This window comes from Alosa alosa, chromosome 21, assembly GCF_017589495.1.
Source record: "Alosa alosa isolate M-15738 ecotype Scorff River chromosome 21, AALO_Geno_1.1, whole genome shotgun sequence".
Classification (NCBI taxonomy): Eukaryota; Metazoa; Chordata; class Actinopteri; order Clupeiformes; family Clupeidae; genus Alosa; species Alosa alosa.
The window spans coordinates 1,761,423-1,786,188 of NC_063209.1; the positions used below are offsets into that span (position 1 = coordinate 1,761,423).

General features: G+C 40.2%; 2 protein-coding genes across 2 annotated transcripts in view; both read right to left on the reverse strand.

Annotated features, from left to right (window-relative positions):
* Window positions 1-5,216, reverse strand: part of uvssa (UV-stimulated scaffold protein A) — a 46,268-nt gene extending 41,052 nt beyond the window's left edge. The window contains exons 1-3 of the mRNA XM_048231274.1: window positions 4,962-5,216; window positions 1,952-2,061; window positions 76-410 (exon numbers count right to left, since the gene is read on the reverse strand). Of these exons, the coding sequence (XP_048087231.1) occupies window positions 76-410; window positions 1,952-2,061 (445 nt within the window). The 5' untranslated portion in view covers window positions 4,962-5,216. The remainder of the gene's footprint in view (window positions 1-75; window positions 411-1,951; window positions 2,062-4,961) is intronic.
* A 3,951-nt stretch (window positions 5,217-9,167) lies between these two features.
* On the reverse strand, window positions 9,168-24,593 carry maea (macrophage erythroblast attacher, E3 ubiquitin ligase). The gene is made up of 9 exons (XM_048231558.1): window positions 24,454-24,593; window positions 20,513-20,695; window positions 18,450-18,653; window positions 18,181-18,303; window positions 17,943-18,019; window positions 17,754-17,862; window positions 17,384-17,517; window positions 16,751-16,946; window positions 9,168-11,949 (listed from the first exon to the last, which is right to left on the reverse strand). The coding sequence occupies exons 1-9, from the start codon at window positions 24,520-24,522 to the stop codon at window positions 11,854-11,856; spliced, it is 1,191 nt and encodes a 396-aa protein (XP_048087515.1). The 5' UTR covers window positions 24,523-24,593; the 3' UTR covers window positions 9,168-11,853.
* Between the last annotated feature and the right edge of the window lie 173 nt (window positions 24,594-24,766).

Sequence of the window (24,766 nt, forward strand, 5' to 3'; positions counted from 1 at the left end):
TTAACAAGACATACTTGACACAATAACTCTTGTAACTATTTATTAAATTAACAAAATAATTTGACAATGCAATACTGACCTTCTTCACCTGTTTAAGAAAGTGGAAGCCAAGAGCAAGCTTCTTGTAAGCCTCTCCATAGGTGGCATGCCATGTCTGTACAGTCTGGATAGCTAGTCTCTTCAACTTCTGGGCAACTTCCTTTGGTGGTGGCAGTGGCTGATCTATGTCTGTCTCAACAGTGAGGTCAAGAAACTCTTGCAAATTGGCGACTAGAAGCACACGGAAGTAATGTGAGCGGCTGAACAACTCAGCAACCATGTTGAAAGCTGACAGCCTGATTTCTGCATGCTCCTGGTTCAACTGGGTCATGATCAAATGGTACACGTGCTCAATGTAGTCGTTGGAAATCCTGTAGGGGAATAATGGTTTAAAAGTCATTTTTTGATAGCGTGTACAAAGTCTATGAATGCATGACTTTTAATCAATGTAGAGCACAGAGAATTGGTATGTTCACAGAACATAAGGTGATGTATATTGCTCAGTTGCACCCTCCACTTCTCCTACAAAACAATGAGAGGATGAGTGAAAGACATCGTCATTTTTTTAATTTTAAATCAAAGGTCAGCTTGTCAATATGGCTGACCAAAGTCCGACCAAAATGAGAGCAGAGTTTTATACACAAGTGTAGGCTTCAGCAAGACCAGGAACACAATAAGCCTATTTCATCCAAAGCAATTTAGACAAACTTCAATTGAACATTTTTCCACTTCATATTAAATAATATGAGACCTACCTGTAAAAGCAACTGAAGAAATGGTTATTCTTTAGTAAACTATTTCAGTAATGAATATTTTATGATAGACTCCAAAAACATGTTTCCTGTTGGCCTCTGTTGAGTCTGAGTCTGTGGAACGGCTGCAACTGCTGTCGCACAGTTCTGTTTGTGTTTTATCTACAGAGTTTGCCTATGATAATGGCAATAAATCCACAATGAGCTACATTAATGAGCTAAAATAAAGACCAAAAAGCACTAGCAGATTAGTTGTTACCAGAAAGCAGTCAACAACATATTGCATTTAAATAGTGCTTTTTGAAGGCGCCCAGAGGGCTTCCCAGTGGAGGGGGAACCTCACTAGCCACCACCAACGTGTAGCCCCCACCTGAGTGATGCACCGCAGCCATTATGCACCAGAACACACCACACCAGCTTGAGGTGGAGAGAGAGGGAATTAATGAATGAGCCAATTACACTGGGGGATGATTAGGGGGCCAGATTGAATGAGCCAGTTGGAAATTAGCCAGGACACTAGGGTACCCCCTACTCTCTGCGATAAGTGCCATGGGATCTTTAATGACCAGAGTGAGTCAGGACCTCGATTTAACGTCTCATCCGAACGGCAGCATCTCCTACAGCAGCGTCCCCGTCACTGGGGCATTGGGATTCATTTTTTTGGGCCAGAGTGCCACCTACTAGTTCCCCACCAAGACCATTTCCAGCAGCAACTTAGTTGCTGGAGGTCTCCCATCCAAGAACTAATGAAGCCCACACCCACACCATTGGTCCAACTGCTGGCCACAAACTGTCATTCACCCACTGTTAACTCAACAGAATGTAATAACAGGCTTCATTTGGTTTCTGCTACATTATAGAACACATGTAGCCTCCACTTTTCCCTTTTTAAACACAAATTATGTCTTCTTACTGTACTCCTGCACTGAATCACTTGTGTCCAGTGGAAAGGGTGCCCCTTCTCTAGGTCACGGTTGCAGTGTGGTTCAATCAGTGCCTGAGATGTGCTTACATAGGCAGAATATGGCAGTATGGCTGCTCTAACCTGATAACATGAGCACCAAAAGGACCATCAACACACAATAGAGCCGTTCTGCAGACGCAACGCATTCGAGCCATCAGAGTCAAAGGAGAGAAGATAAAATAAGGACAAATCTTACTTGGATATCTTCTTCACCTCCTTCATCTTGTTTGCATTCAGAGTAGGTTCACCAGAAGTAGTCAGCTCTTCCACAAGTTCTGATAGTTTATCCCTCTTTTCAGAATCCATCTGTTGGAGACAGGAAACGTGGTTTCAAAGGGGCTCCTGCATTACATCACATCAGGCAATATTTCTGTCATATTTTTGCTCATAAACTCTTTCACCAACACCGTGACAGTTGAAATGGTAAGAAATGAACCAACAGTAGATCTATCTACTTTGTAAGGTGGCCTGACAATAAAGACAACACTTGCACATACAGAAAACACTTGCATCAACAACAGAACAGGAGAAGTGAATGGCGGCAAGCTGAGGCAAACTGGGCGATAAGGAAGGCGGCCAATGGCCCAACGGTAATTGTAAAGGAATTTACAAAAGATTCACTGAACAAAAATGCTGATGTGGTACATTAAGATGTAGCTAAAAATGTGGAGAATACAATGCAATCAAGCAGTGTTTCCCATACGTTGACTAATCTGTGGCGGGGCGCCACAAAATCAAAACCGGCCGCCACACATTAATGTTCTATGTTGTACTATTTAAATTAAAGATAAGATAAAATCCTTTCATTGAGCTGCACTTTTTACGCACGCAGCCTTTCCTTGCCACGCCCCGCTCTCTCTCGCAACGAGCCCGCTGCCCTCCTCTGCATGTGCATATAACAAAACATTAACGATTGTTGAAGAGTTGTTGTTTGCACATAGAAGCATTGCATAGAAGACGGCGGGCTAAATTGCTATTAAATCCGCTTAGCATCGTGACAATACTGCGCAAATTTGTTCAAAACTGCTGCATTAAAGTTAACTCTGCTAAGGTCTTATCACAACATAGTACATTGAGGCGACTAAACTAAGTTAAGTTATGCAATCAAGCAGTATCTCAAAGCTAACGTTAGAATATTGTTTGGATGTCCAGTTTAGCATGCTTACTTACAGCTGCTTGTCAATTTCGTTACTCATGCAGGGCTCATTTTATTTACTTAGACTGCGCAAAGCACAGGCCTTTATTTGGGGCAGGTTTGTATTCGATTTCTTATGTGCGTTTTTTTGCCTTCTCTTTTATTGTGAGACATGCGTTTTGTTTGGAGCATCATACCAGTAGGCTATTAAAAGCAAAAGATGTTCGTTTTGGTTTGGGATTTAATTTACGTTTGGGCTGTTTGATTATATTGCTAATATGTTGGGACTGATAGGCACTGACATCTGGGGGGTATTTGATGGTTCACTGAAGTTTCATGTAGTTGAAAGTGTCGGGATTTCCATCCGCTGTTTATTGCGAGACAAGGCATCCGCTTTCATTCATTCATTGAACGTGCGCTGTGCTGTAATGGAAACCGTATTGCGTAGGCCTACGGTAGCCTAAATTGAGTTCTTTTTTTTTTTAATTATGCATGATTTCCTTTTTTATTAAATTCGTAGGCTGGAATGCCTCGCGACAACAATTGTGTAAATGTAGGCTATGCTTCAGCCTCTGTCAAGCTTAGAAGGGGGCGGCAAGCAACTGGTAGCTTGAGAGCGACGTGTTGGAGACCCAGTGTATGACAACGACTTTTCATTGGCAACAGTATTAAACCAACCAACAATATAAAATATTAAGAAGAGCTCTTTTATTTAATTTAGTTAAATCAAAACAATGTAGGCAATTATTACCCAGGCTTGTAGGCTAATTGGGGGCCGGCCTTTATTTATCCGAATCTAAGGCCCGGCTATAGGCCTAAACAGAATCCTGGCCATAATTTGAGGATTTATGGTATGCACACGTGTTTTAGGCATAGTGCAAGCCCTAATCTCTGACTGCACAGAACTTGTGCATTTACATAACAATATTTAATACATTTTCCCGGTGGTGACACCCCTGAACCCCCTTTAACTTTTGGGCTGAAGTATGAAAAAATGTCTGACCTGTTGTAAATTCACCAAGCTCACAATCTCATTCCACAAGCATAGCGCGCCCTCTTGTAGCTCTAGACGGTAATGTTTCATGTAAGGTTCATGTCAATTCATACCGACTAACATTTAAAAACATGTTCAATTATATATATTTTGATATATAAGTCACACCTGTCTATAAGTTGCAGGACCAGCCAAACTATGAAAAAAAGTGTGACTACGGCAACAATATTTATCTCAACATTCATTCTCATCATGTTTTTTAGGCATAAGAATCATATTTTGCATGCAAATAACAAAGCCAATTCAAGTCAACTACAAATCATCTAAGTCTGCTGACTACAATTTAGTCGTCTGGCTGTCTCATGAATTCTTATTGCTTCCCTGTCTTTGCTACGACAGGCGCACACTAGATGTACCGCAAAACGGTACAAAATATGACCGCCGCTCAGTCCTGCATAGTACTCCACAAAAATAAATCACGCTTGTCAATTTAATCTCCTACTCCAGCCCCTACTCTTAAAACTTTTATGTATGTAAATGAGCGTGCATAGTGTGTGTTTGTTTTGTGTATGTGTGCTTCTCTGTGTGTGTGTGTGTTCACTTGTGAGTGTGGGGGGTGTGCCTGAGTGTGTGTGTGTGAGAGTTTATGTGTGTTTATCTGTATGTGTGTGTGTGTGTGTGTGTGTGTGTGCCTGCTTGCCTGCACATGTGTGTGTGTGTTTATGTGCGTGCGTGAATGGGTCTGGGTATTTCCAGTCTACTTTGCTAGTGCGGCGGTCATAATCATTTTGCTGTCCATTTAGGGATGTGTTGCTGTCCAGAAAAAGACATTTATTATGACAGTTCAGTTCGGTTAATGCACATTCCACACTGGACAATGGCTACTTAGGATATTTAGCCTACATAATGCATTTATGTTCCCCAACACTGTTAGTAGGCTAAGTGATAAGTGCATTATAGCAGCCTCTACGTTACAACCTCAGTCAGAAAAAAAGTTAATAGAGTTATAGAGTTACAGAAAGTTGTCAGCGACAGAAATCGTTAAAAACCATAAACATTGCATAATATAATACATACCCTGCTACCTTTAAACGTTAAATGTTAGCAGCTGAACGTTTTGTTCAGTTCAGGAGACAAAACAAAACAAGCAGCCTATTTTCCAAAGCCCGGCCCTTCTCGCTGCCTTTGTTTCCTGCCCCGAAAGCTTGATGTAGGTTCCAAATGAGGTATAAACGGTTGTTCTTTATTTCTCGACCTGGGGAGAATGAAGAAATGTGCTCAACAGAAGCAAAAGATTAAAGGTTAAACCATATGGGTTAAACCCATAGACAGTTCTGGTTATACCTTATGCACAGCGCTCCACCTCCAGAGCAGTTCGTCAACGCTCCTTCAACTTCCGGGCAATTTGATGTACCGAAATAAAAGTCATCAGCAACCGTTACGATTTTTGTTATTTTTTTGTTTGTTGGATTCTGTAGGAAGAATCGAGTTGGCTTGAACGCATCATTACCTTCCCGCGGTCTTGCACGCTAACTTTAGTGGATATATTTATAGTCTATGATAGGCTATGATATATTGCTAGTAAATGCTGGGACTGAAATCATATATGAGTGGATATCAGGCATTTTTGAAGAAACAGGGCAGGGTGATGGAAATAGCTTTTTCACATTCATTGCTTTTGTTTTGTTGCAGGATCTCAAAACATTCAAGTAGCCTGTCAATTCATTTTGATACCTATATAGGTTTTAAAGGGTAGCCTGGCAAGCCAGACCCACATTAAAATGTAGGGTCTGGGCACTCACCGTTCGCAGTGCTCAGTCCGAGGGGCGGGATAATCGGTTGTCTTTCAAATTCCCTCTGCACGCAATAGGACAGCGCTGAGTCCCATGCGTTTTCCCACCAGCGGAGCTAGTTGGCTAGTTCAAACTTTTGCCAACTTAAAACCAGCTTAACTCGTGTCACTAGGGTTGCCACCTATGGGGGCGTTTTTCCTGCCATTAATAAAATTAAAATGAAAAACTCGTTTCAGTGCAAAAAAACTCGTTTCAGTGCAATTATCCTGCCAAATTTAAAAATAAAATGAAATATATACATTTGGCTTTTAATTTTCCTGATAAACACGATACATTTGTGACAAAAATAAAAATAAATTGAAAACGTCTATTTGTCATTTCATTTTCATTACCATCCTGGTATATTACTGCCAAAAATGAAAATGAAAATGTTAGTTGGAAAATGAAAATGCAAACTTCACTTTGACTTGCGCACAATGTAGCCAAAATGATAAATAAAATGTAAACTGACACCTGCTTGCGATTTATTTTCCATTTCTCGATTTTCATTTTCATTTTCAAGTTCACAACATGCAAATGAGCTGCATTGTTAATAAGATGTATGTGGGTGGTGCTCTGGTGACGACAAATTAAATGCGCCTACCATGATCATGATTTAGCTTTAGATCAATAAACGCGGTTGGCTGACGGCAAGATGGCAGCCAGATCGGTCCAAGAAGAGGCCGTAGCGGCCCTAGAGTCCTCTTGTATCACACGAGGCCGGCCCAGGCAGGATATCCCTGCCGAGACGATTACAGCCTATGTGCAGTTAGGAATGACAGCAACAAAATTCGCGAGCCTGCTCAATTCGTCGGAGAGGAGAGTACGGCGTAGAATGCAGGAGCTTGGATTTAGGTACTGTCCTCTCCGACGAATTGAGCAGGCTCGCGATTTTTGCCTGGGCCGGCCTCATGTGATACAAGGGGACTCTAGGGCCGCTACGGCCTCGTCTTGGACCGATCTGGCTGCCATCCGCGTTGATCTAAAGCTAAATCATGATCATGGTAGGCACATTTAATTTGTGAAATCCTGGACATTTTGACTATCCAATCGACCTTTTTGTTTGTAAGCAACGGCGCCTTTCACACATCTAACCCAAGATAAAAACCGTCATTCTAAGCGACAATTGTATAGCTAAAATTAGTAAGAATGACAATTTCTAGTTATTTGTTTAGTTAATTGCTTTATTTCATAGCAGACCTTTATTATTTTGTTATATTTTCAACAGTTTTTAGTTGTGGACACCTGGGGGCAGTATTTAGAAAAAAGGGGGAATACATAATTAGGTTCTGCTTTTTTGCTTATGTGGAATAAACTTTCATTTCTCTGTCTCTCCTTGTCCCACACACTCTCCGTCTCTACCTTACCATTTCTAATGAACCTCCACGGTGCGTGCCCCCACCACCACCACCCATGTTATGCTACGTCATTTTTGTAGAGCCAATAAGGCTGTGCATACGTTTATGGACGTAGGCACGCTTCAATTAAACTGAAATACACATTATGCGCATCATGTACAAAAATCCGGGACATTCAGTGTCCAGGATTTTTATTTTTATTTTCCTGGACAGACCATGAAAATCCTGGACAATCAGGAAAATCCTGGACAGGTGGCAACCCTAAGTGTCACACTGTTAGCCAAAAGCAACATCCATCTTCTTTGTTTTCAAATAGCAGGGAATTCAAGCCAAACCGTTGCAACTCAATCATTATTCAAGCCAAACCGTTGCATCAATCATTATGTTAAGTCCGCCTAACGACTCTATACACGATTTGATTGGCCTGATAGAAATTTAATTTTTCGAGCTCACAAGCCAACGGAGAGTTGCTAGACTAGCCCTGAAGCAAATGTAATTTGCTGCCGCTAGGGTGCGTCTAAATTTAGGCTACTAAAAGGGGTTACACAGTTATTTGTGCCAATTATATGCTACATCAGTTTCTGTGGTATTTTTATGCTAAAATTGCCACTTGTCATTCAATTCTGGATGAGAATTGATTCAATTTGTTCACGTACAAAAATGTAAAAGCTCATAGGCCATCAAGCCAGTGTGGATGTAGGCCGAACCTTCCAGGACATGAGGGAAAATATGTTCAGTCATATTGGCACTATTGGGGGGGTTGGGGGGTGCAGCTGAGGATGATCGCTTCCTTGTTTTCCCTGTCAAGGGTGCCATGGTCGTGGACCCCTCAACAGACACAAGCAAGATGCAATATACAGTTGAAAGGGTGGGGATAGTGCAATATCAGTATACACTGAGGTTTAAGATTAGATATAAATATAGTGCAAGGCAGTTCAGTGCAATGATCATGTATTATTAATACTATTGTAACTGTAAGGTTGAAGTACACATGAGGTAGATGAGCAAAACAGTGTTGATTGACTTGTTCAGTGTGAGGGCGACTAGTGTACAGTACACACACAAACATGGAGAAGGTGAAGAGGTAGACAGACTAGAGAAGTCCATCTCTCCTCTGTACAAGATGCTGATCAGTTTATTCAGGGTCCTTTTGTCTGATATTGAAGTGATGCACTCCAGTTCGGCTCCCACGACAGAGCCAGCTTTCCTTACCAGCCTATCTAGTCGCCCAGCATCCTTCTTATTTGTGCTTCCTCCCCAGCATAGAAGAGGACGCTGGCAACAACAGACTGGTAAAACATCCTGAGGAGCTTACTGCAGACATTGAAGGACTGCAGCCTCCTCAGGAGTGTGTGTTGTCTACCACAAGCATTCACTCTGCAATGCACTCATAAAAACCCTGATGACAACAGTTAATAAAATAAAGAGTCCTAAAACAAGCTACTATCATTAGTAGTAAATAATTAATGCACTTCAAACAGGTCCGTTATGTAGTCTTAAGGCGGCCGGAACAAATTACCTCCTGAACCTCAGTCCTGCAGCTCGTGGAGAGGAGTCGGTCACTGCGGCTGCTTTGCTGGGCCACCAGTGTCATGCAGCGGGAATGAATCCTGTTACTGAGGATGGATTTCATCATGCTCCTCATTCTTTCATCCACCAAATCTCCTACAGAGTCCACCCTCCTCCCCAACACTGACACATAAAAACTACAGCTTTTGCTGCCTATTTTTCATAAATTATAGTAAAAGACTTCTTCTATGCCACCAAAAGGCTTATTTTTCCTGACATGTGTGGCATATAAAACAATACTGATTAAAAAGCATGTGCAGTTCTATCCTACCACAAAACAAAATTGACACTTTTGTAGGTATAGTGGGTGTTAGATTACTTGGTGGAGAAGAAGAGTTAGAACACATTGAAGGTAACCAGCTTGACTTTGGTACTGCTGCTATAAACAGTCCATGTTTCAGAATTGATAGTCACAAGCCTATACAGTTCTGCTACCTTATGTTTATGTCTCTCTCAACTGATGCTTGGAGACACCCCATGCAGTTTACAAAGTTTCAATAAGTAATGAAGCACACTTTTAAGTCTTATTTTATTTAACAAACCTTTATTAGCAAATTAATTTCTTTTTACACCCTAACAGTAAAAACATGCTTGATATTACCATACTACTGTTGCAAATATTTACATTTCAGTGGTAAACTTTTAGACCTTGGGCATGTTCTGAAAATTACCCAAGTGTCATACTAATGTGACTTGCTAAGTCGTGTGAGATGTGTGAAAGATCCTGGGGGGAAAAAAAAGTTTGCCAGTCTTGATTTTTAAAATCAGTTTTATCAACGCTTTTACATAGAAGGTATTGAGATAGGAAAAAAGTCCCCCTTTTATCAGTATTAAAGCAACACGATGGAAGTTGATATATATGCCAAGACAGTACCCAGTCAGTCAAAAACAGCTAAAATGGTCATGATCCTACTCTATCAACAATGTTACACAGTCCATTATCAAGAGTTCCGGGTGCACAAGTCAGAGATTTAATTCTTCGGATTATAAATCAGTGTAGCAGATTAAGTTTAAAGCCGTTACTTTAAGGTAAAATAACTGCATTGTGTTGCTTCAATGAGTTTATGACATCTTTAAGAAAATGTCCTGTTTCTCTAAATCATGAATTCAGAAAAAGGTTTTTTTTTCTCCAGTTAATGCTTCATGTCCCCATACTTATATAAGCAGAACACACAGACAAATCTCCAAAGTAACCCTAGCATTGGACTGCCATGATTCTTGAGGTGATGACACATGGGGCAACGTTGTGGGCAACATAACCGGTTTCATGTGTTCTGATTGGATGACCATGACAATCAGCCCACTGATGATTAAAGTACTCCCGGGAAAGAAAGAAAAAAGATTCCCAAACAATAATTCTCAGTAACATTGCAACATTGTCTTGTGTGTCATTGGCTTTAGACTATAGGGAGGGAAAGTGAAAACCAGCGCCCCAAGTGGTTGCATTCCTATCGAAGAGCAGCTCCAATGTTAAGTCCCATAGACCTACCGTAAAACTTCAAATACCGCAATAGCCCGGGCTTTTATTTTCCCAAATCGACAAATTGCACCGGCTAGTAGCCTATTTGAGACAGACGTCTATACGAGACAGGCCTTTAATTTCCTTCACACAAAACTTTTCCTCTGCAAAGACGGGAAATATTATCAAATTAATTATTTCAAACACACTGAATGCCTAACCATATGACTAGGCTATCCGATGATGATGTTCAAAGACCCAAATAGCGGGGAGAGCCGAAACAGATTAAACACGTTTTAATCAAAGGTAATTTACACAGAGATCGTACCACACTGAAAGCTAATATTTTGTCATTAGCAACCTACCTCTGTCCTCTGTCAAATACAGTTATATTTTCAGCCCTGACCACAACCGTTTAGGAATTATTTATGCAAAAGTGGGATGTGCGTAATGTTTTATTCTCCCTCTTTTTCAGAACGAATGGAACAGCATGAGAGAAAATGAAACATACACATGGGATGAATTGAACAATGTCGGAGTCAGACATAGCATAGCCTACACATAGTTCATATTGAAAAAAAGATTAAACAATTTGGAACTTATTACAAAAATATGTTAAGCCAGTCAAGCAAATTGCCGTTTTGATCAGTTCAAGTTTGACCACTTGAAGCAGTAAAGGTGACCCTAGTGCATAGCATATGGAAGGCATTCAATTAAGTTCCCAATGTGCACCAAGTCATATTGTTTCTAAAAACAAAATACCATCCACTCTGCTAAACTCAGGAATGCAACCAGTAGGCCTAGGTGGCGATAAAAAATACTTTCCTTCCCTATATGAATATGTATTGAGCATATCACTGCAATAAATTGAAACCAAACCTTAAATGTGTACGAATTTAATTAGTTTAAATATAGAAACCTGTGGCAAATATCCCCCAAATACACACCCTTCGCCCAGGGTCAGCTATGAGAAGGTTTTTTTTTTTCACTGTTCAAAATCAGTATAAAATGTGACTACCCTGAGATTTGATTACATAAGAATGTTCAACGCATGGTGTACATGTTTCACAAAAGCTAGCTTACTATTGTTAACATAGATTTCTGCAGAAGCAACTTCCCAAGACAGTTTTATATAACTGGGACACAATTAAGATGTTCTGTTTTGTTCTTCTTCAAAGCCAGTTTTTAAGGATTGTGCTGTCTGACAAGAATGGCAAAGGAAATCACAAGAACCCAAATGGTAGTCACACTGTTTTTTGTTTAAATACTAAGAAATCCAACAGATTTATGCTCCAAAAATCTCACACAGAGGTGAATACAAGGTACCAAACAGTCCATTTAGTACACCTCATAATAACTCTTGTGGTGTCACTGTTCCTTATTGAGTATTTTCCTACTAAATAAAAACTGTCTAACAGTTCTGGTGTTCTGATTTGAATCCCTGTTTCCAACACCACACTTAGGAAATGAATGCAAGATTATTCAAGAGCAAGTATTTTAACCAAACTGCTGTCCATTCCAACATTAAGCCCCCCCCAAAACACACGCACACACGCGCACACACGCACACACACACACACACACACGCACACCCACAAACCCACCCTATCCCACCCCCATTAAGTCTGGGCAACATGGCATGGGAGCAAATAGTTTCTTGGATTCAGTCACAACTGAATGGTTTCATTTTGAAGCCCTTGACTGGGATTACATCAGATGCTCCTAAGATTCATATGTCCAGACAAATCCCACTACATAATATACACCTTTTCAGCTTGAGAGAAGTTGAAGACCTCTTTGGTTCTGGGACAAACCACCTTGTCATCTTGGCGAATGGATAGAAGTGACTGGGAAAAACAAGAAAGAAAGACGGGGTCTATGAAACATGTACAACTGAATTAACAAATACAAATAGAATGAAAGCCTTCAGTACAGAGCTGCAATATTTTCTTCAGTAATTATCTTAAATTACACAGGGTATCTGGTGTATGCTTTCTGAACATTAGAATAACAGTTGGCGAGAATAATAATAAATGTATCAATTTACACTTAAAGTAAAATTTAAACCAAGTCATAATAGTGATCACAATAACAACAACTACTTTCAAGGTACGTCAATGTAAAGTAGTTAAACCAACTTATCAGACAGATGATTTTAAAAATGTGAATAATTAAATGCTTCTCGAATGCATCAAGGTTATTTCTATAACTGACAGCACTAGGTAGATCATTCCACCAAGGTACTACAAATGAAAAAGGCCTTGACTGATCTCTTGGTACTTAGGGAAGGCAGAGATGCTCATCAGAAGACTGAAGTGGTCAAGAGGAGGAGTAGAGCCGAATCATATTACACAACAGTTAGGTCCGGTCGAACTATTTAGTCATTTTTGATTTGATGAGAGGCATTCCATGTGTCATTCAAAGCGAGAGAGCAGCGATTTCATAACGTCACATTTCAGTGAGGAAATGGAGTAAATAAAGAGCGGGTGAATGTTCAATTTAATAGGATACATACTGTATAGACAAGTAAGTAGGCTATACAAATTACTTACTGTACTGTATGCACAAGCCTCTCACTGAACTTGACTCTAGAGTGATGTTACATTGCTTTGCAACAAGAAACACCAAGGCTAAGGTTAGAACTATTTTTGTGGGTGGAAGATGAACAAACAAGAATAAAAAAAAAAAAATAGAAAACACAATTTTGCATCTTAAAACTAAATTAGTTGGTAATGGAACTGTTGTATAAAAGCAATATTAGTTGTAATTATAGCCGTGGTGATATCCTTTACCAACACTACTCCCACTCTTGTCATATTGCTTCAGTATTTAAATAAAATTATGTGGATCCAGAGCTAATCCTGTAGGCAAGAGAGAGTGATTTAAATTTAATTCCTATTAGCAACAGGTCAATAAAGAGTGACAGGTAGAGGAGTTATGCGTGTTCTTTTGCTGATTTGCTAAGACCAAATGCACCACTATATTCTGAATTGTCCTGAACGGTTCAGGTGCCTGCACAGTAAAAAATCCATATCTATGGTCTACTCAGGGGTGACCAAATTCTTCCCAGAATTTTGCCGTGGGCCAAAAATCAGCATTCATGTTATGTCATTTTACATTCAAATGAAATGCTTCATATTGTCAAGTCTGCAACTCTGTCTCAGACAGTGCTCCGTAGTGACCCCGGCTACTCACTCATGTCATGGGCCTGTTGATCTCTGCTGACAGGAAATCCACAGTGCCCTACCTATTGCCCCTTGTAAAGCTGTGGTGAGATAATGAACTGTAGCTAACAATTAAAAAGCCGTCGGGACAGAAATTGAAACAAGGTGGAGTTCCGCAGTCCCCAAATTGGTCTAGTTTAATAATAACCTGGGTTAAGGTAAAATGTAAAATATTTGAACTACCGACAATGTTAACGCATGTAGTAACGCTCTAGTAACGCAATGTGAAGACAGTCCTTCATTTGAATTCAATCCGCTGGTCTCACTTATTTCTCTCCATTGCATAGGCTACACACTTAAATGAGTCACATAAAACAACAAAGAAAACGCAAAGAAATTCTCAGATCCACTCTTTATTGTGATTGCAAGATTCTAATTTAAACGTCCCATATTATACTTATTTTTCAACAAGTCAAAATAGACCTATGGGTTGCATAAAACCGGTCACTGAAGCTGTTTGCAAAACAAAAATTCTTCCCAGTTTTAGTCCCTTTCAAAATAGGCTGTCTCTGGGGCCTGTTGCCTTAAATACAAATGAGCGGTTGTTGGCCATGTCCCTCTCCGGAACTGATTCCATGTTTACGTCAATGGGCAGCATGGTCCTAACGGTACTGTCTATGGGGAATACAAGTCCATGTTGGTGACACAGTGATGGAGAATTCTCCACCAGAAAGTCTTTGACTGCCAGAGATAAAATGTAATTTGTTATGCAGGAATAATAATAAAGAATGTGTGACAAACGTCACTGACGGGTCCGTTTGAATTTTCGGCCAAATTTTACAACCGCGGGGATATCGCTTACCAACCCCGCTCCCACTCATGTCATACCGTAATTTCCCAACTATTAGCCGCAGCTTATACATTGCTTTTGAAAAATTTCTTCAGCTACGAGGTTAATACACGGGGGCAGTTAATATGGTATTAATATGGTTTTGTTTCTTGTAAGACGGGTGTCACTTGCACTTAAGCCTTTTCGGTGCTCACAGTCCAGGACCAAAAGGTCAGAGAAACTGGCTGGGCCACTTCAAAGAAACTAAACCCAGGGATGACTGGAGCACTCAGAGAACTTTTTAACTTGTTTATTGTGGTGCACAATCGACTGACGTTTCGACGCACTGAGTCTTCCTCAGAGTCAAAAAGACTGTAAAAAGACTGTCAAAAAGACTCAAAAATGAACTGTGCCCTACCTATTGCCCCTTGTAAAGCTGTGGTGAGATAATGAACTGTAGCTAACAATTAAAAAGCCGTCGGGACAGAAATTGAAACAAGGCGGAGTTCCGCAGTCCCCAAATTGGTCTAGTTTAATAATAACCTGGGTTAAGGTAAAATAAAATAAAATGAAAAAAATAAAATAAATAAATAAATATGTCGCTTTTATTTTTAGGCTACGTTATTATGATATTCACGTCTTTCTCTAGGCGCAGACAGGTGCGTCCGAAATGTCGGCTGGAATAGTGATGCGAGTCGGCGAGCAGAAATGTCTTTGGATGTCACAGATGGGCTACGTGAAACTTTGAACATTGAAATTCTGTTAGAAAAAAACGTTGAGTAGCCTAGCCTAGTGATGGGCAAATGAAGCTTTGGTGAACCACTAAACCACAGCAGTGTGAAGCTAGCAACACTAATGAAAAAATCCAATATGGCTGCCACATGTAGATTTTTCAACATAAAAGTCCTTACCCAAACCAGTATATGTAACCAAAAATATTGGTTTGCTAAGGACTTTTATGTTGCAAAATGTATATGTGGCAGCCATCTTTTTGCTTTTCAGCTAGTGTCGCTAGGTTCACACTGCTGTGGTTCACCAAAGCTTCATTCGCCCATCACTAGCCTAGCCTACATTAGTGCAGCTAGAAGCATATTTTTTTTCCCAATGTCATTAACGTGAACAATATTAGACAGCTAACCTTATGTTGCATTTTGCACACGAAAACATTTAAAATCCCCTTTGTAATCCATTTACGGATATCCATTTTAAAACCGGACAGCTAGTACTACCTCGCTATAACCAGAGAATGTTTCATAACGGGCTCTGCTATAACAGGGGGCGCGTTGTTTAAGGGGCCGACGTCGGGCCTGAGCCTATTACCAGAGCCCGTCTACGGAGAGCCTTGCCACTCCGTATTAAGTCCCATTGTACCGAATTTTGGATGCAGTTCCACCAGAGTTCCACTGGGGGCGATCGCCATGAGTGCAGAATGAATGGGAGTCAATGGAGCTAGACGGCTAAATTTGTCTCTTTCACCTGATTGTCGTTGACAAATCTCAGATTTGATTGTAGTTTGTATAACTTCAACATGGGTTATAGGTCAAAAGTTGAATGAACGAGTACTTATGTCCTTTTGATTTCTTACAGGTTGGGTCGTTGTTGCACATAACACGCTAGCATTGTGCTAATGAATGACGTCATTGACACATTTTAAAGGCTTTTTAGAACAATTAAGTGACTTTAAAAAATATAATACTCAACCAAGTGTATTTTCTTTGCCTCCCCTTTCGAATACAATACTCAAATTACTTGAAAAAAAATTATATCCTGAGAAAAGGGGTACAGCTCCATAGACCTCCATGCATTCTGCACTTTCGTGGGATGGCCCTCATGTGGAACCACAGAAGGAACTGCAACCAGTTCAGAAACCGGAAGTTTTCCGAGAGTGGCAGTTCTCCCCTTATTAGACATTCTCTGCTATTACACAATTACCGTAAAGTAATTTGTAATTCTCTGGGTCGGGGGACGGGTAGGCTACAGCTGGGAAAGCGCACCATTCTCCCCATTTCAGGTTAGTTTACCATCAAAATAACTTTGAAACTGCTATTATGAAGGATTTTTCTTTTTTTTTTTAAATGGGTTATCAGTTATACCACTATCCGTGATCAACCCTTTACCAGGGCCAGCAAAGGCACACTGTGAGAGAGCATCGAACCTTACGAATATTGTAGCATGAACCGACTACACTTCAAGACTGAAATTACATGCCCAGAGAGATTCAGTCAGTCATCAACATGACACCAAAGTTAAATGCAGTTTTAGTTAGGGTCACTGAAGATGAACTACCTGGATAGTAATATTTTGTGGGATAGTTGGATTGTCTGAGCTCACTCTCAGCTTTCTCAAGATTTAGCTGAAGGTGACAACCTACACTCCAAGGACAATGAAACTTCTAGCTCTCTGGAGCTATAAAACTTAAAGTGCCTTTAAATATTTGCAGGGTTGGGTTAAAGGCTACAGGCTTGACAAGAACCACATTCATTTACATTAATTAACTATGCTGTGTTTTTTGTGTAGAGCCCAGTCAATCAGTCATTTCCCATCACAGAGTGAGGTTTAGGGCAGAGTAATCTTGACAGCATATTCAACAGCAATATCAAACAACTATACCAAATAAAAACGAGTTTACAGTCCAGATTTGGTCTGGTTACTCACATTGTACCCATATACATAGCCATTGGGCAGCATCATAGGTGGATTGTTCTCATTCATGACCTCGCCTGAAATTTTACAGACTAGCCGTGAGTTTGCGCAATGGGCCATGGGTAGTGGTTGAGCCAGTTTGTTTAGAGACTTGCTGCACACTGGGCAATCTGGGTTTTTGGAGGATCCATCTTCCTTATAGCATTGGCTAACAGCAACAGGTCAAGGAAATCAGCATAAGAATCCTTTAACCTCATTGTTAAAATGTTCTCAAACACAGGCAACAGAGAAAGTAATGTATTTTTTTGCCAATGCTTTTTATCCAAAGCAACTTAAGTGGATATTTGTTTGTAAAGCAAAACTATTTCTCTATGGCACAGTGCCAGATTGTATGAGGCTATTTTAGCAGTCATTCATTTTAACAGCTGTTCAGTTAATCACATTCACAATCACATGCAAGCACACAGACACACACGACTACAAATCACTTCCAGGACCAGTCATGCTGCCACACCTAAAATCAGAGAAGAATAGTCTAACCTAGGCAAAATTACAAAAATTGTGTCATATGTATTTTTGTGACTGTATATAAATATAAGACAATAAAAAGTGCCATGCTTTATAGCCCATACAACAAAAGGATACGGGGTTTTGATGGCAGAGAGTCCAGCCTGAAGTGTGATTGTGAACACCGAGTTGTTGCCCAGCTGGTGTAATCTGTAGTTATCATATCTAAACTGCTGGATTAGCATCTTCCAGCGAGCTGGATCCAAAAGATCCTAGGAGGAATGAAAAAAAAAAAAAAAAAAAAAAAGTCACAAACCAATTTAGTCGTGATGCAAACATTTGAAAGGATAATAAATATTTTCAAATTGAAAACCTTTATGGACATTATTTGAAAACGATCAAGTCATCAAGATGACTGAACGAGAAGGTCAGCCTCGTTAAAATGTCATCTTTTGGAACTAATACGTCTTGCCTATGTCAAACATACTTTACATTAATTGCAGATTACCTTATAGGGGGAAATGTGTGTGTCGGAGGGAAAGGCAAGCATGCCCATCACCTGCCGTACTTCATCTAACTGCCCACCTTCAGCTTGGCTGAAATGCTTCCGTGCATGTCTAAAACAAGAAACGTAAGATCATGAGCTATGGTGTCAGATAAGAAACCCCTTGCCAGATCATCTGCCAAAGTATCTTACCTGACAGCATCCATGCGTTTGTTTTGTCGGATTAGTTCGATAAACTCCTGAATCCTCAAACTGAACTCCAAGCAGCTCTAAAATAATAGTTTCATATGACTATATCATTAGCAGATACAACCAAATCACATCATATATCAAATTAATGAAATTCTCATTCCCGGCATTTGTCTAAATGTTTCAATACATTTTTTGTCATGTCACTGCATATATTGCCTTGGTAGTTATTCCAACATACTTTCATCTTGCGAAGCCGTGACTTGTTATCATGGCACCATGCTAAACAAGTGCCTGTTTCCTGTCGTTCCAGAGACTCCTCAACTTCCTTTGCTGTGAGAAACATTTCAATGTTGACCAAATCCTGTAACATGTCAACAGAAAAAGTCTTACATGAAGGCATCACTGATCTAAAACGCTACAGGTAAAAATTAATCATATTTTAAATGATGTACTATGGAGGTGTGTTAAATGTATACCAATATCAGACAGGGTGAATAAAAATTGTACCTCGATACCACTTTGCCGTGCAAGCTTCACAGCTGTGTTGTAGTAGCCACAGCGTAAAAGGTGCTCTACCATCATGCGGTCCATACGCTTTTTCTTCCACACGTTAACTCCAGCTGACTGGTCACTGCTGTGCTCCTTCAGGTGCTCAATCCGCCGTTTACACAGTTTAGCACTCTCATCCTCTGCTTGGATGGACTCAGCAGCCTAACAGAATAACACATGGTATTGTGGGATCTAGTAAGGGCATGCTTGCTTAGAATGCTCACAATACTCTGCCTTCAACAATTGTTGGCAAGAGAAGGTTGTAATTTGACATATGTCTCAACCGATTCCGGGGTGGGTGGGGATGTGGTGCCTCTGCACTCAATTGGATAGACCCAGAGCCATATAAAGGTAGAGTTGCGACAACTCCATTGACGCTAATGTTCCATTTTTTTCCAACAATGGCAGCTAATGGAAGCCTCAAATAGTTCCCGGAAGTTAACAATTAATAATAGCAGCAGTGCAGTTACAGCGAATACAACGATTTATGTATCGACTATGACTTTTCTGCTGCTCAGTCTTTATCAGTTCCACTACACTACACCACCACGAACAAGCGGTCATTAAGTTTTTGCATTTAGTAGGCCTACAACTTTTATGACGTGACGTTTCTTGGGCATTTAGCTTCACAATTACGTAAAGTTGTAACGTATGCACAATGCTCATCTAGGCTATGGATTTAAGTGGCTTAAAGGCAGCAAAAGTGGGATATAGTGCAACTGCTTCCCCAAAACAATTCCTCCATAACTGTGTATTTAATCGTTTGATATGTGGATAACTTTCAGCGGACTAAACAAAGGGTAAAGATTTTGTTATCACAAGGCTAGCTGGTTCGTTATATGGCGAAGCATATAGCCAACTTTGTTTGCAGCAGTGAAGCTGAGTTTGTTGTTAACATTGTTGGTAACGGTCAGGGAATTTAAACCCAACATATAGATACAAGAACACATAGTATGGCTTTGCCCACAAACTCTGGAACCAAGAGGAGAGCCTGCTAATGTAAGGAAGAATTCCTCACACCATCAGTCTCTGACTCTGCAGCCCAAAAGCTGTGTCTTTTATTGTACAGATGCACATAGAAAATAGGAAGCAAGACATAGCGACTTTATTGTGACATACTCTTCTCACCCACACACACACACAGCCAGGGTGCAGTTCCTGTCTGTTTGGGTGCAGACTTAACTTGTACTCTCTGTTCTTAGAACTCAGCAGAACAATATTTCTGCTTACAGCTTACACAAATGGTTATACAATGATAATAATTTCCTTACAGTAACGTAAACGTTTCTTCAGTTAGGAGCAGTAGCCTACTGTTTTTTTATGTTGCATTCATTTTCATTGGCAAAAGCTAGCCTAATATATAATATAAAATGAGAACCTATATAGATTTGAGGGAGCTGCAGCTGTTAGCATCAGCACGGTCATATTAACACAGCAGGCACTAGCACAGTGAAGGATCGTGTAAACCCCATCCCCAGAAACCAGTTTCAAACCAAGCTTGCGCTGATGATGCATAATCACTGATCAAATTGCTATTTTTTGACAGGATGAGCACAACCATGCAGGTTGTCTGAATCTCAAGCGCTTTAGCCTAGCATCTTCATGCTGTATTCACAGCACGGTGAATGACAAACGGTAACAAAATGCTGTTGTGTATGAGTTTATAGCCTGGTTATTTATCAAGGAAATTGTCAGGGCGGGCTTTATACGATGATGGACAGATGAGCAACAGTGCCTCGTCTATCAGGTCAGGTCATATTAACACAGCAGGCACTAGCCCAGTGAAGGATCGTGTAAACCCCATCCCCAGAAACCAGTTTCAAACCAAGCTTGCGCTGATGATGCATGATCACTGGGTATGTAACACCCGATTGAGTAGAGCCTGGGTGTATGAAACAGTGCATATTGTATTTCTGAATATTATAACACTCAGACCAGCAATGAATAGACCTATGTTACAAAACATCGATATGTAACAAAGTTGGGTACAATCATAGAGTTGCAACCGACACAATACATACCTTCCGTTTGAGAGCACTCAACTTCTCCACCACGCCATCGAGGAGTGATACCACAGAGTCAACGACAGGAAAGTTGCTGAGGGTTTTCTCCAGTTCAGCTACCACCATGGTCACGTGGCTGGTCTCCCGATCAATATTTTTCTGGGCTGCTCGGAAACGCTTATTCAAAGTCTCATATGGTACCTGTAAATAAATATAGCATGAAATTTAAATATTTAGTTTTAAGTTTCCCTTCACTCCAGGAATTTTACAAACTGTAGAGAGCGAAATACAAACTGAAAAATCTTCAAATAAAAGACGATCAGCACACATCACCCCCATTCTCCATCAACTCCATTGGCTACCAGTTCCGTCCCGGATCAATACAAAGTACTACTACTCACCTTCAAAGCCCTCCACAACCTTGCTCCCCCCTACCTACATCTGCGGCCTCCTGACCCCTCCTCTGACCAAAACCTCTTGGCTATCCCCCGCTCTAGACTCTCCACCCTGGGTGGCAGGTCCTTCAGTGCCTTGGCCCCCAAACTCTGGAGCTCCCTCCCCCAACCCCTTCGTGCCTGTCCTTCTCTTCCTTTCTTCAAAGCACATCTCAAGACCTTTCTGTTTAATGATCACTTCTCCTCCACACCCAACAAATAGTTCCTCCAGATAACTTGTCTTTGTTGTATTGTTTTGTTTGTTATTGTGTTTCCCTGCTTTCCTACTATGTAAAGCGACCTTGGGTTTGAGAAAGGCGCTATATAAAATAAACTTATTATTATTATTATTATTATTATTATTATTAAAATGAGTGATGCACTGATATTGAAATTCTGGGCCAATACCGATATTTAAAATTTCACTTTGGCCGATAACAATATTTTTGTGATACAACCTTTACTGGCAATAAAGTATTCAAAATACATTTCAAATTTTTTCAACAAGAAAATTAGAAGAGAGAGCAGGGCTTAAATTTTATTTATTTTTTCAAAATGGGGGGAATCCCCCCCTTAGGTTCTTCATGTAGGGGGAATTTACACAATTTGGGGGGGGAGGGGGGCGTCATCAGTAATATTGTATATACTGTAGTAGTGTGATCATTCACACCAGTGGCCATCCTAGATTCTGCTTGACTCTCTCCACACACACACGGAAAATGATGGCTTGTGTCATATTCTATTTAATATATTTTTGAAATTCATATAAAGTGTATTTAGTTAATAATGTATAATATTTTATAATCTGCATAATTACTAGCTAAACATATTTAGTAATTTGAATACTTCATATTGATTTTTAAACTATTCCACTTATTATTATTATTACGCTGGATGAGTCCACCTTCCTACTAAGACAAGATGACTCTGACCACAACAATCAGGGGAGACCAGGAACACCACACAATTGGGAGCAGCCTAGGCCTACTGGTTAGCGCTTTGGACTTGTAACCGGAGGGTTGCCGGTTCAAACCCCGACCAGTAGGAACGGCTGAAGTGCCCTTGAGCAAGGCACCTAACCCATCACTGCTCCCCGAGCACCGCTGTAGCAGGCAGCTCACTGCGTCGGGATTAGTGTATGCTTCACCTCACTGTGTGTTCTCTGTGTGCTGAGTGTGTTTCACTAATTCACGGATTGGGATAAATGCAGGGATCAAAAGAGTATACTTATACTATCAGGGGAGACCACACGCCAGGTCATAAATATTAGAAAGAGTGACTGACCACCGTGCTGAGGAGGGAGTTCCATCTCCACCACGGGCCGGGCCGAGCGGAGTGGGTGATAGGGCGAGTCGCACTTGCAAGAGGGCATGTCCTTGCCAGAGTGCCGAATATGTCGGTGATAGCTAAGGTGGATAAGGTGGTAGAGTCTTGAGATTGGTCAATAAACTTGCATTAAACTGCTTCACTTCAACGAATCACGAAACACCATTAACTTTACATTGATGTTGTTTAAAAGCATAGATGAGACCAGATAGTAACATGATGCAATTCATAGCATGGTTAGGAGCACAAGGGTCTGTTTTCCAAAAACATAGTTGTTAACTACGATGCATCTTCCGTGGTAGTGTCACTGCCAAATGTGAGTCGACCGTATTTGAGTCAGACGTAAATGATACAGAAATGCAGTGTTGATATTCTGTCACATTTTAAGGGCTAACAAATAGGCTATGTGATAAAAAACATGATATGATCTATAACTATGATTTTGGGAAACAGAGCCCAGCACATTAGCATGTGATTTGTGTGGGATAGTTGTAGGACTGCATTGGACAAATTTCACTTCTCATAGTTCAAATATTCTGATTGTAAGCCTAAAGTCAATGCCCTGTGAGTGGTACACCTTGATATTTCTTAGGTTTTATGGCAGAGTAATGTAACCATAATGAATTGTTAAACATTGGTTCTCTTGTTCCCCCTACCCTAAGTTTAACCTTACCACTGCAAAAGCTTGTGGAACATTAGCAACAGTAAACACAACCACTTTGAGTTGGAAAGGTCTGTCTCCATTTTAGTATCAAAACGTCATTAGCTTAATTTACTGATGGGTAAAGAGGCCAATCAGGGCATACAAAACGTTTAGAACGCCTACTGCTGGATCACACAGCAAAATTATAACACACTGTCTAATGCACATATAATGATGCATTTTCTCATTATATTTAAACAAATGTTTAATATGTGTTTATAATATATGTGTGTGTGTGTTAAGTCACAACCCTAGATGTTGGTCTTCTGTAAAAATGGTGGTTTGATTCACTACAAATGGTCTGGTATGCATATGGCCTTACTTTTTTGTTGCTGTTTTTGACAGCGTATGTGGCATAATCTATATATATATATAGTATAAGTATACTCTTTTGATCCCGTTAGGGAAATTTGCCTATTGCTTTTGACATTTGAGAATACGCTTCTTTGCAGTATCCAATACTGTGTTCTTTTTGTTGATGAGGTTGAGTATTTTTTTACCAATCCTATAGCCTATAAAATTATAAAGAAATACACAGACTTTACTGTCTGCCAGTTAGAATCAGCTAGGTTCAAAATCACAAGAGCGTTTACATGATATTTTGGACAATGGAGAGCAATGGAGAGAAAACAAGTTAGTACCATTTTATCGACATTTCTTTTTTTAACAATCGATGACAGTAATATAGTTATGTTAACATATCTCTTAGCATTTCCCCTCATTTTAAGTACCATGTCCATCTGACCATGAAGCCGTGTTACACGATGGCATTGCTAATAACTGAATATTTTGATGTGTATTTCTATCTTACATCCATCTTCACATCTTATACGTTAATGCATGTTGCTTATGTAACGTTATGCTACTTCACATCACAAACGTTAAGCTGAAAGTGAGGAACATCGATAACAGCTAAATAGCAAACAAACGACTGCTAACGCTTCATTTCTTAACATGAGCTAACGTTAGGATAGCTTACTCTACAAATGTAGCTGGTTGGTCAAAGGCATCACAGACAGACAGACTAACGTTAGCTAACTTCGGTTACGCAAACATCGAAGACATTAACGTTAACATTAACGAGCACAATACAATAGTTCTAAATCAATAGTTTGAGTAACGATGATGTTAACGTTAAATTAGCAAGCAAGCGCACACAACGTTACACAGACGATAGCATTCTAGGTGACGTTGACTAGCTAAAGATGAGTGTTATTCCTATTATGACTTGCTTTCCATGCCATCATAATGAACGTTAGAGATAGGTTACACTGACGATGGACAATTTTTCTGTAACGTTATTTAGCTAACGTTACAGTTTACCGTAGAAAATGAATGTTAGGCAGCGAGCCAGCAAGCTAACGTTGACATTATCAAACGCACGGCCAAACATTCTTGTGCAATCTCGGCACATGAATAAACCAACTAATGTTAAGTATACGTTAGCTCGTAAAACTATGATTGCTACTAAGTTATAGTGAAGCAGAAGAAGGGACCTTTAAAGTCGGATATTCTTGAACCTTCAGGGCCATGGAGAGCTGTGCAGCTGTCTCATTGACCGCCATCTTCGCCTGGATTAAAGGGAAAACGGAGTTCAGACAGTAGACTAGGCTGCAGTTACACCTATGTAGCAGTAGTGTGTAGCAGTAATACGTAGTAGTATGGAACGCGGATAGGCTCATATGGAAGGCCCTTAGGGTCAAAAGTATGTGGCGTAAACAACGTGTTGACAACGCTACAACTCCTAGACAATGCATGTACTAGTAATCTCAGATATCTATTTCACATCATTCTGTGCCATTTCTCTAC